This window comes from Pan paniscus, chromosome 5 (assembly GCF_029289425.2).
Source record: "Pan paniscus chromosome 5, NHGRI_mPanPan1-v2.0_pri, whole genome shotgun sequence".
Lineage (NCBI taxonomy): Eukaryota > Metazoa > Chordata > Mammalia > Primates > Hominidae > Pan > Pan paniscus.
In genome coordinates this window covers 102,306,120-102,319,688 of record NC_073254.2, presented here as the reverse complement: position 1 = coordinate 102,319,688, position 13,569 = coordinate 102,306,120, and the positions used below count along the sequence as shown (strand labels likewise).

The following is a 13,569-nucleotide window of genomic DNA, read 5'->3' as shown; positions in this document are numbered from 1 at the left end:
AAGTCTCACTCTGTCATCCTAGCTGGAGTTCAGGGTGTGATCACGGCTCACTGAAACCTTGACCTCCTGGGCTCAAACGATCCTCCCATCTCAGCCCCCCGAGTAGCTGGGACCAGAGTCCCCTACCACCATGCTGGGCTATTTTTTGTAGAGATGGGGTTTCACCATGTTGCACAGGCTGGTCTCGAGCTCCAGGGCTCAAGGGATCTGCCCACCTTGGCCTCCCCAAGTGCTGGGATTATAGGCATGAGACACTGTGCTTGGCTAAATAGGACTCTTAAAAGAGCTATTTTGTGATTTGCTTATTTGTATCATTTTTTAGGTTGTTTGCTAGATCCCAATGGAGAAAAGTGTGTAACTGCTCCTCGTCAGGTCTCTGCCCTTCACCATAAAGACATTGCTCTGTCTTTGGTTGCTGCAAGTGATGGAGCTACAGTCTGTGTTACCACAAGGGGAGATATTTACTTACTTGCAGACTATCAGTGCAAGAAGATGGCTTCTAAGTATGTGTATTTCTGTGAAAGAAACATAATTTTAATAATAATTCAACTCTTCCAGCAAATATCTGAGTGTTAGCTTTATGCTATGTTCTATAAATGTCAAATGGAAAAAATTGAATGAGGAAAAACATCAGGAATCTTTGTCTTTGATTTTTGTCTTTTGGCATGGATCCAGTGAATATATATAAAATTTCTGTGTGAATTGTAAAGTGGTATTTCTGAATTATGTTTAATATGTAGTTAAATATGAGCTATATATTTTTTCTTTTTTTGTATTTTAGGTGCACAGAAATAGATTAATCATAATTCTTGATTCGTGACACTCTCATCGTTGGTTCCTGTATAGCCTTTTTTACATTATACATTTATTTATCTTTAGAATATAATCATATATCATGAGCCCTCTAACCAGGCTTAGTGTTTATAACTGATAAGTATATATTTTTAAAAAACATGTTATTATAGAATGCAGTAAAGTAGCAGTTGGTTGACTAGTCAAGTCAAAGCAAAGAATCATAAAGTTTTTTGTTTTTTTTTTTTAATGGAGACAGGTTCTTGCTCTGTAGCCCAGGCTAGTCTTGAACTCCTGGGTTCAAGCGTCCCTCCTGTCTCAGCCTCCCAAAGTGCTGGGATTACAGATGTGAGCCACTGCGCCCAGCCTCATAAAGTTTTAAGTATGGGTGGGTGCACCAACTGGAATTCCCTGTCTTTTCATATAAACCGTACTCATAATGTGTCACCTGTTATTTCATTTTGAATGATTTGAGGAACCAGTGCTTAAAAACAATTGTGAAGTAATGTAAGTGCAGAATTGTACATTTTTAATACATTTTGAATCTTTTATAATTGATTAATTAATTTGACAGTTTTTTGCTGCTCATATTTATTGTGCCATTCCAAAGTATTCAACTTTTATAGACAGGTTTAAGACTAATATGTTACCATTTATATAGTATTTTACTGTGATAAATTCATTATAAATATATACATTATTAGTTTAAATAAATACAAGTACTTAAATAGGTCTTTGTACAAATATAAATGATTCTTGAAAGTGGATAGCTCAACTAGTGGGAGCAGTTGTGTACAGGAATTCTAGAGAATAGCTATCTAACTTTTAAAACAATTGGGGATTTAAATTTAAATGCAACAAAATGCTTTTGATAATGTAAAACAGGTACCATCCATGAAGTTACTCATGAGCAGAAAATGTCTATCAATTTGTAAAAACTTACCTTCTTTGAGTAACAATTACTTTTTTTTTTTTTTTTTGAGACGTTGTCTTGCTCTGTTGCCCAGGCTGGAGTACAGTGATGTGACCTATGCTCACTGCAACCCCCGCCTCCCAGGTTCAAGCAATTCTTCTGCCTCAGCCTCCCGATTAGCTGGAATTACAGGCATCTGCCATCATGCCCAGCTAATTTTTTTGTATTTTTAGTAGAGATGGGGTTTCTCCATTTTGGCCAGGTTGGTCTTGAACTCCTGACCTCAGGTGATTCGCCCACCTTGGCCTCCCAAAATGCTTGGATTACAGGCGTGAGCCACTGCACCTGGCAGAAAGTTACTTTTGACTTCAATTTTAGGTTATATTTTAGTGATAGAAACATGAAAATGTGAATATGTTTCTTAAAACTGACTAAATAGGTTTTTTCCTGAGTTTGAGGTGATATGTAAGATGTTGAGTTGTATTTTTAGTTAACATTTATAAAACTTGCCTATATAACATTAAATCACATAAATATGTTATATCCAAGAGTGCATTAAGGAAATTATTTTGTTACAGATTAAGTTATACAATATAGTAATTTTGAAAATTTTTTTTCCCTTTAATTTAAAAGGGAGGACAGTCATTGGAGTAGCAGCAGGCAGATTTCACATAATGCTATGCACATCAAATGTGCAGATATAATGAAATGTGTAGCTAATGAATGAGTTACTGAATAGCAGTACAGATGATTTTCATGGTAGCAATATCTGTTTAGGATTAGCCATTTTTTAAATTAAGCATTTCTATTTAATTTTGAGGTTTAAAATTTGTCTTTTCTGTTAAAATAGAGATGCACTTAGGAGCTTATAGCCATACCAGTTATTTATTTATTATTTATTTACTTTTTTAAGACAGAGTCTCTCTCTGTCACCCAGGCTGGAGTGCACTGGTGCGATCTCTGCTCACTGCAACCTCTGCCTCCTAGGTTCAAGTGATTCTTCTGCCTCACCCTCCCGAGTAGCTGGGACTACAGGCGCGCATCACCATGCCCGGCTGATTTTTGTCTTAGTAGAGCTAGGGTTTTGCTATTTTGGCCAGGCTGGTCTCGAACTTCTGGCCTCAAATGATCCACTGGCCTTGGCCTCCCAAAGTGCTGGGATTACAGGCGTGAGCCACTGCACCCAGCCCATACCAGTTATTTAAACTCCAGAGTGAATGTTTGAATTAGCAGGTGGAACTTCAGGCATTTAATGTGTGTGTGTGTGGGTAAAGGCATTTAAGAGAAAAAGACTTGACATAGAAAGGAACAGCCCCCTTGTAGGGGAAATTTACAGAATGGAAGGCTAGAGATACCAAAGACCAAATCATTTTACTTCACCTTCCACAGTAATTGCCTATAGATTGTTGTTTGAATACCAACTTCTTTGAAGTTTAGGCATGTGTAGTTTAGAGAACATATTAATCTAGGATTTTTTTTTTTTTTCATCTAGACAATTGAACTTGAAAAAAGTTCTTGTGTCTGGGGGTCATATGGAATACAAGGTTGATCCTGAACATTTGGAAGAAAATGGGGGTCAAAAAATTTGCATTCTGGCAATGGATGGAGCTGGAAGGGTAAGTATATATTTATGTAAAAGTGTAATCTTACTCTCAGTTGATAGCTGTAGCAGACCTGGTAACATGAAAATGTATTGCTATGTTAGTGACAATTCCTATTGACTTTGATGATTAGTATTGGGTGCCAAAATAAGTATGTTTTAGACATCCATTACTAATTAGTATGGAGGTGAGATTTAGAGAAAGTATGACAGACAGCATTTAATCTAATGTTGCACAATACTGATTTGTTAAACTGTAATCAAAAAGTTTATTGTGCTTAAAATGAAAAGAGATTTTGATGTTATTTGGTGTATACACTGAATACTGGTAAATGACACTGAATTGCGTAAATATAAGATATGTAATGTAACTATAATTTTATTTATTTATTTTTTTTGAGACAGTCTCGCTCTATTGGCCAGGCTAGAGTGCAGTGTCATGATGTCGGCTCATTGCAACCTCCACCTCCTGGGTTCAGGCGATTCTCATGTCTCAGCCTCCTGAGTAGCAGGGATTACAAGCATGTGCCACTACGCCTGGCTTATTTTTGTATTTTTAGTAGAGACGGGGTTTCACCATGTTAGCCAGGCTGGTCTCAAACTCCTGGCCTCAAGTGATCTGCCCTCCTCAGCCCCACAAAGTACTGGGATTACAGGCGTGAGCCACTGCGCCTGGCCTCATGTAACTGTTAAAAAAGTAAAGATCAGGCAATATGATAAATTTGGTGCATAGTTGGAAATTTTTTTCCATATTTAGTTTTATACAAATGTATGCATTATAATATATGTATACATTATAACTATCCACATTATATATGAAAGATTTCCAGATCAGTAGTGTATAAGGAATTTCTTATCTCTTAAATAAAAAGTTCTAATTTTAGTTCCTTATGCAAACATATCAGTACCTTTCCTTAATAAAATTATTAATTTAAAATATTTAAAAAGATTATTTTCTGAAATAGATGCTTCAATTAATGTATTTATATATTATATAAAATACATCTCTAAATTGTTTTTGAAGGGTGGGAGGGTGGGAGCCATCTCTAAATAATATATTTAGATTTTAAAAATTATATTTAAAAGTATATATCATACACTAATGATACTGAAAAACACGCAGTATGGGTAGAAGAACACAGATGACTTTCTGGTTTTACTTATAAAATTAAAATAATGTTTTCCGAGGTTTATTATGTGCTATAAAGTTTGACATTTTAGAAATTGAGGAATTAATCATAAAGCTCCACATACTGGGTCATTATAGGCATACATTGTAGGGATGGAGAATGAAGATGATTTTAATAGTAGTAACTAGGTTTAAATATTAGAGCTCTACATCAGGAAGAATAGCTGTTGGATGGTGGGCGTAATACTTGGGTGATGTGATGCTCTGTGCAGCAAACCACCATGGCACACGTTTACCTATGTAACAAACCTACACATCCTGCACATGTACCCCTGAACTTAAAAGTTGAAGGAAAAAAAAAGAATTAGAGCTCCAGTTTGTACTAGTGGAAGGAAACAAATGGGGTTACATAAAAGAGTTGAGTATAAAAACTTACATTTGATTTTGGGATGTGTATCACTTACATTGAAATGGATATAGCTTATACTTCTGGGTATTTACTTCCTGCAAAATAGAGTCTCATTAAGAAAACCAAGCTCTGAAAGCATCAGTCAGTCTCAATCAGTATAGTCTTTTTGTGTGAATAACTTTTTAGCGACCTTGTCAGATAACCATTTTGTGTTCTAGTTTTCTTAACTTGATTATGAGGGAATTGGACTTTTAAAAATCAGCAGTTTCAATTTTTCAAATGAAATTGTGCTTGGAATACCGGTATATGAAACAGATAAAACAATTGCTACTGTGGATTGGGAAGCCTGACACCCCATCTCTCATCATTCTCCATCCCTTAGCAAGTCCCCTGGAGCTACTTTTCAGGGACTCTGAGGTTTGCAGAACCATTTACAACCATTGAATTCTGTAATGACTTTTCTAAGATTTTGTTTTAGTTATATAATTGAGTTATGCATACATTTACTTTTTTCTTGAGAGTAAAGTTTGGATTTTCATAGGTGGATCATTCTTCTTGTAAAGAGATAGTACTACAAGAAGCCTGACTTGTAAGTTGTAGCTTTAAGATTTTGTTTTTCTTTAGCATTGTAGCAGATCTGTTTGCCCTACACAGGTAATACTGGAAATTGCTACTTCTTAAGAGGAGTGCCTTTGAAATAATTTCTAATGCTTCAGGCTTGCTTAATATACTTTTCTGAAAGATATTTCTTTAAAATCATCTTGATTTTTATTATAGTATCTATCTTTTTCTGTGGAAGAATGAACATTGAAACATACTAATGAGAGCTTTTATTTTAACAGCATTGTCTCTTCATATCTTGATTTAAGGTTTTGGTTGTTCAAATGCTACTTGCTTTATATTTCAATGTGATTTGGTTTTGTTTTAGGTGTTTTGCTGGAGATCAGTCAACAGTTCTCTGAAGCAGTGTCGATGGGCCTATCCACGTCAGGTCTTCATTTCTGATATTGCTTTAAATAGAAATGAAATTCTATTTGTTACGCAAGATGGAGAAGGATTTAGAGGGAGATGGTTTGAAGAGAAAAGAAAGAGTTCTGAAAAGAAAGGTCAGTTCATATATTGAACGATACGTAAAAGTACCTTTCAATTATCCTTTAATTTGACAAGTATTAGGTTCAACTGACAAGTATTATTAGGTTTTACTTTTATGTATTTATCTTTGTGATTAGTTTTTTAATGCCTGTTTCCTATTAGAGTGTAAGGTTAGTGATGGCAAGGGCCATGAATATTCGTCTATATCCTTAGCCTTTGGCATATTTCCTGGCACATTGTAGTCACTCATTAAATCACCTGTTGTATGAATAACTCAGTTATTGTGTGCCAGAACAAAATCAAGAATGTTTATAATTACTTAGAAAATTATAAACATATTCTTCAAAATCATAAAGCCACGGATAAATGACTTTTGTAAAATTTAATGATTTACTTGTATTTCTTTTATTTCTTTATAGATTATTCAAGTCTGTAAACATTTAATATATATTTACTATGTGCCAGATATAGGGGAAAGTTTTAAAGATGCAAGAATATATAAAATGGGCCTCTATACTGAGGCACTCATAGGCTTGTAGGGGCAATAGACATGTATGTAAATATTTGCAGTTCACTGAGACTAATGTTAATATCCACATAATTAGTTTCTCGAGAGCATAGAAATTGGAATGACTGTCAGAGAAGATTAGTAAAGCCTCATAAGACTAAAATAGAGTTAATTTGTGGGAGTAACTAGAACATAGGTTCAACTTATGGAAGTCTTTAGAAGTGTGTCTTAGTCATATTTAGTGATCTGAAACTGAATTCATGATTTCATGCTACAACTTCTGCTTCTCAGTGTTTTCTATTTCTGTAAATTATCTTTGACACTCAGATTCCCTTACACTAGAATTAATCAGTCATCAAGTTTTGTTCTCTTTCTCAAATGTTTCTTATATCTTTCCACTTTTTTCCAGATTCATTGCTACAACCTAGTCTATATCATCTTTTAATTCTTTTCCTGGATTTACAGTAATTCCTTAAATGGCCTCTTTTTATCTATTCTTTGTTTACCTGAAACATTCTTCACACTACAGCCAGAATCATTTCATTCATGTAAATTTCATATCTTTGTGGAAGCACTATATCCTTTACCTTCATAGCCTTGATTTTACTTGTAATGATATAATCATTTGTGTAATGTCTGTCTTCCCTGCTAGATTGTGTACTCGAGGAGAGCAGGCACATGTCTGTCTTCTTCACTACTATATCACCAGACTGATGATATCATAGTAGCCCAGTTTGGTTACTCACATATTTTCTGAATACATGCAAGAAAGGGGGAAGAGAAAGGGAGGAAGCAAATAAACAAGCAGATTATGAAGACAGTAGATTTATATATTTTTAATCCAAGTTGAAGAATTTTTTTCCCTTTGGGCAACAGGAAGTATAAGTTGAAAAGTTTTAAAAGCTAGTATGACACTAGATTTGCTTTTTAGAAAGGGAACTTTGGTTGCAGTATGGAGGATGTGTTTGTTGAAAGAGATGGAATCATGGATAATTGAGAATCCATCCACCAAAAATTTCCTGTATAATACAGCCAATATAGTCAGTGGAAAATGTGTTGAAGAGAGGATGTAGTTCTTCAAAAACACTGAATATATGTGAAAAAGATTTCCATATTTTTCTAACTCCTTTTCTATTCCATTTACTTCTCAATCATTTTAGTAGTTTCAGTAAAGCCTTGATTAATGGTAGTTTATTTTTTTTTTAACAGAGATTTTATCAAACCTTCACAATTCCTCATCAGATGTGTCTTATGTCTCTGATATAAATAGTGTGTATGAAAGAATTCGACTTGAGAAACTTACCTTTGCACATAGAGCTGTTAGTGTCAGCACAGATCCAAGTGGATGCAACTTTGCAATCCTGCAGTCAGATCCTAAAACAAGGTATACTTGTATATATTAAATTTCATTTTTTAGAAGGAACAATCACTGAATTTTCTTGTTTTCAGTAGCTGCTGGTGCAAATTTAATTGAAGAGCTGTTGCCAAGACCTGTAGAGACCTTAGACATAATCATGTTTACAGGATAATCCAGAGGTAGAATTTGTTATACTTGGAGTGATGAATGTTTCCTTTGGTTTGTAAACTGACATTTATTGAAAATATTGAAAATATCTATACATGCACTCACAAAGTTTATTGTCTTTCTTTCTTTTTTTTTTTTTGAGATAGAGTCTTGCTCTATTGCCCAGGCTAAGTGGCAAAATCTCGGCTCACTCTAACCTCCACCTCCCAGGTTGAAGCGGTTCTCTTGCCTCAGCCTCCCAAGTAGTTGGGATTACAGGTGCCCGCCACCACACCCAGCTAATTTTTGTATTTTTAGTAGAGATGGGGTTTTGCCCTGTTGGCCAGGCTGGTCTTGACCACCTGACCTCAGGTGATCCGCCAGCCTCGGCCTCCCAAAGTGCTAGGATTACAGGCATGAGCCACCGCACCCTGCCTTATTTGTCTTTCATACTTTATGATGTACCCTGGGTTCTCAGATTCTGAAAAATGTATTATAAATATTTCTTAGGCAGTTTGCAAAGATTTCTGACCCTTGAATATGATGAGAATTGGCAAAATAAGTGTTGAGGCGCCATCTGTAAATCCCAATGCAAATCTCCTAAGTCACATTAGCAGAGAGGTATCAGATTAAGATAAACATCAAGGGTACTGTTGAAGAGGGAGGAAATTCTGCAAGTAGGGTCATCATCCATCCTGGTTTGCCCAGGCCTGCCCCAGTTTTAACATTGAAAGTCTCATCTGAGAAACTTGTCAATCCAAGGCAAACCACAGGAGGGTTGGTCTTCCTACTGAGAAGGGTGAAATGTTGGTTGGGAAGGTGTAATTGCATTCCCACAGTACTGTAAGAACCAGGGATACGGACAACTTAGTTCTTATCATTTTAATTTGAGAGAAGAATAGAATATAAATATAAAAAGGAATAGAAAAAAATTAAAGGATGATACAGCATCTAGGACTTTGTGCAATATTCTTGTATTTTAGGAAATGCCAAATTTAAAATTTTCTAAATACTGTTTAAAAAATTGCATTTTAAAGGAAAATTGGCTAGGTATGAAAAAGGATTTCCTTCATATTTTTTGAAGCATAATTTGTTTTTGTCTTCTTTCTAGCCTTTATGAAATTCCAGCTGTGTCCTCATCATCCTTTTTTGAAGAGTTTGGCAAACTGTTGAGGGAAGCAGATGAAATGGACAGCATTCATGATGTGACATTTCAAGTTGGCAATAGACTCTTCCCTGCACATAAATATATTTTGGCAGTGCATTCTGATTTTTTTCAGAAATTGTTTCTTTCAGATGGTAATACTTCAGAATTTACAGATATTTACCAGAAAGATGAAGATTCTGCAGGGTGCCATCTCTTTGTGGTAGAGAAGGTTCATCCTGACATGTTTGAATACCTTTTACAATTTATATACACAGATACTTGTGACTTTTTAACTCATGGCTTCAAACCAAGAATACACTTAAACAAAAACCCAGAAGAATATCAGGGAACTCTGAATTCTCATTTGAATAAAGTGAATTTCCATGAAGATGATAACCAGAAGTCTGCATTTGAAGTTTACAAAAGTAATCAAGCTCAAACAGTTAGTGAGAGGCAGAAGAGCAAACCTAAATCTTGTAAAAAAGGAAAAAATATTAGGGAAGATGATCCTGTAAGAATGTTGCAAACTGTTGCAAAGAAATTCGGCTTCAGTAATTTGAGTAGTAGGTATGATTTCTCTTTTATATCTGTTCCTGTGCCTCATTCAGTCCTCCTTTAAAAAATTTCCCACCCTTACTGTGAAACCCCATCTCTACTAAAAATACAAAAAATTAGCCGGGTGTGGTGGCGGGCGGGCGCCTGTAGTCCCAGCTACTCAGGAGGCTGAGGCAGGAGAATGGCCTGAACCCGGGAGGCGGAGCTTGCAGTGAGCCGAGATTGCGCCACTGCATTCCAGCCTGGGCGACAGAGCGAGACTGTGTCTCAAAAAAAAAAAAAAAAAAAAAAAATTCCCACCCTTTTTGCCTTGCTTTGCTTTTCTTTCCCCTCCCCAAGTCTCCTCCCACTTGTTCCATCCCCTTCTCTTTCTCCTTCCCCTCCTCTTCCTCTCTCTCCCTTTCTCCCTACCCATCCTTTTTTTGGGGAGGTACATGGATATGTCTTTCCTCCATTTGCGGGCAGAGCTATCTCTGGGACTTCTTGGATTACATTAATGGATAGGAAAGCTGTTGGTGGGTTTGAACTCTGGTTTGTGTATGTAACAGGGATCTGGAGTGGCAGGCAATGTGGTATGCTGGAAAGGTCTTTCAAGTTAGAAAGACATACATATCTCTTAGCTTTACTATTCCTGGCTGGGACAATTTTCTTTCTTTTACCTCAGTTTCTCGAACTCCTGGGCTCAAGCGATCCTTCTTACCTCAGTTTCTCAATATAAGAAATGGGAAAGATAATATTTGCCTCATATTGTTGGTATGGTTTTGTCATATGTAAATTGCCTAACACCATAGTATCATATTATGAATCAGATTATTTGAAATTCTTTCTTTTTTTAAGGTATTTATGTTGCTTGTGGCAGTTAAACCTTCGTTGTAGGGTGGGAAGAGAGGAGGGGTGTGTATCGTGTTTCCTGTTTAAAAATAATGAAGGGGCCGGGCGCGGTGGATCACGCCTGTAATCCCAGCACTTTGGGAGGCTGAGGTGGGCAGATCTCCTGAGGTCAGGAGTTTGAGACCAACCTGGCCAACATGGCGAAACCCTGTCTCTACAAAAAATTACAAAAATTAGCCGGGAATGGTGGTGAATGCCTGTAGTCCCAGTTACTGGGTTGGCTGAGGCAGGAGATTCATGTGAACCTGGGAGGTGGAGGTTGCAGTGAACTAAGATCATGCCACCACACTCTAGCCTGGGCGACAGAGCGAGGCTTCGTCTCAAAAAAAAAAAAAAAGGAAAAACTTTGCGCTATGGCTTTGATTTGTCTTTTGTCAGTAATGTTTAATCTATTTTGAATTCTAACTAAAATGGAAGTATGATATTTCTTTATCTCAGAGTAGGAGTTTGTTGAGATACTTTTCTAGGATACAGTATTATATTTAGATGTAAGCTAATTTGTTGGTTTTTTTGTTGTATGTTTATTTTTGTAGGGGAATATCAATTGTTAATTTTTATCTATCCTTGATAGGTTAGATGGAGTCAGATTTGAAAATGAAAAAATTAATGTTATTGCCAAGAACACTGGTGATAAACTGAAGCTAAGTCAGAAAAAATGGTAAGTAAGGAAAGGAAGATTAACTTTTCATGTCTAGATTTTGGCATTTAAGTGTGGAAATAGATCTCTGCTTACCCACATATGAAGCAAAATGTATAGGTAGATACCCTCTTACCTTTTCTAGTATTCTGCATTTCTGGAAATGTTGGGGAGCTGTTGAAGTAAATTGATAAAATATTAACTGCTGAAGACATCAAAGGAGTTTTTTCTTTCCGATGACTTTCTAATAGAGAGTGAAACTTTTAATTTTTATTTTTTCTTGCCTGAATTTTGTGCCTTGTTATAATTAGGAAATGTTATTAGCCCCCAAACCAATTAATTATACCTCTTCATCATTGTTATGATTATTGCCTTTAGTATAAAAAATTCTTAATAATAAATATACTATTCTAAATATATTGTTAAAAAGTTTTGTTTTTAGGGCCTGGTGTGGTGGCTCACGCCTGTAATCTCAGCACTTTGGGGGGCCGAGGCGGGTGGATCACCTGAGGTCAAGAGCCTGATTAACATGGTGAAATCCTGTCTCTACGAAGAAAATACAAAAATTAGCCGGGCATAGTGGCGGGTGCCTGTGATCCCAGCTACTTGGGAGGCTAAGGCAGGAGAATCACTTGTACTCGGGAGGCGGAGCTTGCAGTGAGACAAGATTGCATCATTGCACTCCAGCCTGGGTGGCAGAACGAGACCCCGTTTCAAAGAAAAAAAAGTTTTGTTTTTAGCTATTCATACTTCCTCTGTAAGTGAAAAGGTTTTGGAGAAGGATAAACTGTGGAGTTGTTTCAACTGTGCTTGGCCCAGATTAGCTACTACAAATAAGTGAATTATAGAGACTTAAATATGATATCACTTAGTATTATTAACAGTTTGTCTGGAATAAAAAAAGGAAAATCAGAAAAATACTTTTTGAATATTTGTATTCAGCTCCCTTTTCAAATATTGTCTTTACTCTAAGGCCCTTATCTTCCCTGTGGTGGAAGAAGATGAAGTATTTTATTGTATGTATTCCTGCAAGTTATTTATTCTCTGCCACCTTTAAGAGAAAATTGAAAGTTAAGCCACATCCTATAATCTTTTTCATTAAATATGTAAAGAAATTGCTCTTGCTTCAATTAAACATTTTCTTGCAGTTCATTTCTGTGTGACGTGACCATGAAATCAGTGGATGGAAAGGAATTTCCTTGTCATAAATGTGTTCTTTGTGCTAGACTTGGTAGGTGCACTTTTTAAAGCTGCTGATTTATTTGCTGTAGTATTGTTTCACTATTCTTATTGCATTGAACTTTTTTTTCTTTTAGAATATTTTCATAGTATGCTGAGTAGCTCATGGATTGAGGTAAGATTTAAGTAAAAAGTGCCTAGGTTGGTAACTATGTTTCTTTATATTTTGTGCAAAGTATGTAGTAAAGAAATTCAAAATCAGAACTCGATATTTTAGCTCAGTTTTTCATTTATATTAAACTTTATGCTTGAGGCTGCTGGAAAATAGCAACACTTAGAATTTAAAATTATTGCCAAGAAGCTACTTAAATAAAAATTTCCCCGTTATTATTTAGAAATGTATTAGGAACACCACTGTGTTTCTTGTTTTCTGAATTTTTTTGTTCCTTTTTCATGTTATGTTTTAAAATTAAATTTAATATTATTTTAGCCATGTGTTTTGTAAATTTTATGTTTTGCATTTGATGTGATTTCCTGTTCAGAGTGTTTTGTACCAATAACCCAAATTAGAATGTAATATTTTATTGTTTAGAATGAATTATTTTACTTTATTTTGTCTTATTTTATTTAGGCTTCCAGTTGTGCAGCTCTGGAAATGCCAATACATTCTGATATATTAAAAGTTATTTTGGACTACCTCTATACTGATGAAGCTGTGGTGATAAAAGGTATTAATAAGAGTTAGGACATTGTAGATACTTCACATATAATGGAATAATGGTAAAATCAACATGAACCTTAATTTCTAATAGAAAAAACCATCAATACAGGCTTAATTTATTTTATTTTTAAAATATTTAATTTATTTTTTATTATTTATGGAGACCGGGGTCTTACTATGTTGCCCAGGCTAGTCTCAAACTCCTAGGCTCAAGGGATTATTCCACCTCGGCCTTCCAAAGTGCTAGGATTATAGCGTGAGCCACTATGCCTGGCCAATAAAGGCTTAATTTAGAATAAGCAATAGGAATGATTGCTAATAGTAAAGGAGCAGAAAAAGGTTTTCATTACCCATGTGAAAATGAACTCTTTGAGAATTAGTGCTTGCTTCGGCAGCAAGTATACTAAAACTGGAATGATACAGAGATTACATGGCCCCTGTACAAGGATGACACGCAAATTTGTGAAGCATTTCATTAAAAAAAAAAAAAAA

General features: G+C 35.6%; 1 protein-coding gene and 1 pseudogene across 5 annotated transcripts in view; both read left to right on the top strand.

Moving 5' to 3' along the window:
• Positions 1–13,569, top strand: part of IBTK (inhibitor of Bruton tyrosine kinase) — a 78,454-nt gene that overhangs the window by 24,563 nt on the left and 40,322 nt on the right. For all 5 annotated transcript variants that reach the window (XM_008969444.4, XM_055113915.2, XM_003816374.5 and 2 more), the window contains 9 exons: positions 323–503; positions 3,198–3,321; positions 5,772–5,949; positions 7,653–7,827; positions 9,059–9,661; positions 11,112–11,198; positions 12,326–12,408; positions 12,494–12,531; positions 12,988–13,084. In XM_008969444.4, the coding sequence (XP_008967692.1) occupies positions 323–503; positions 3,198–3,321; positions 5,772–5,949; positions 7,653–7,827; positions 9,059–9,661; positions 11,112–11,198; positions 12,326–12,408; positions 12,494–12,531; positions 12,988–13,084 (1,566 nt within the window). The remainder of the gene's footprint in view (positions 1–322; positions 504–3,197; positions 3,322–5,771; positions 5,950–7,652; positions 7,828–9,058; positions 9,662–11,111; positions 11,199–12,325; positions 12,409–12,493; positions 12,532–12,987; positions 13,085–13,569) is intronic.
• Positions 13,461–13,559, top strand: LOC112440205 (U6 spliceosomal RNA; annotated as a pseudogene).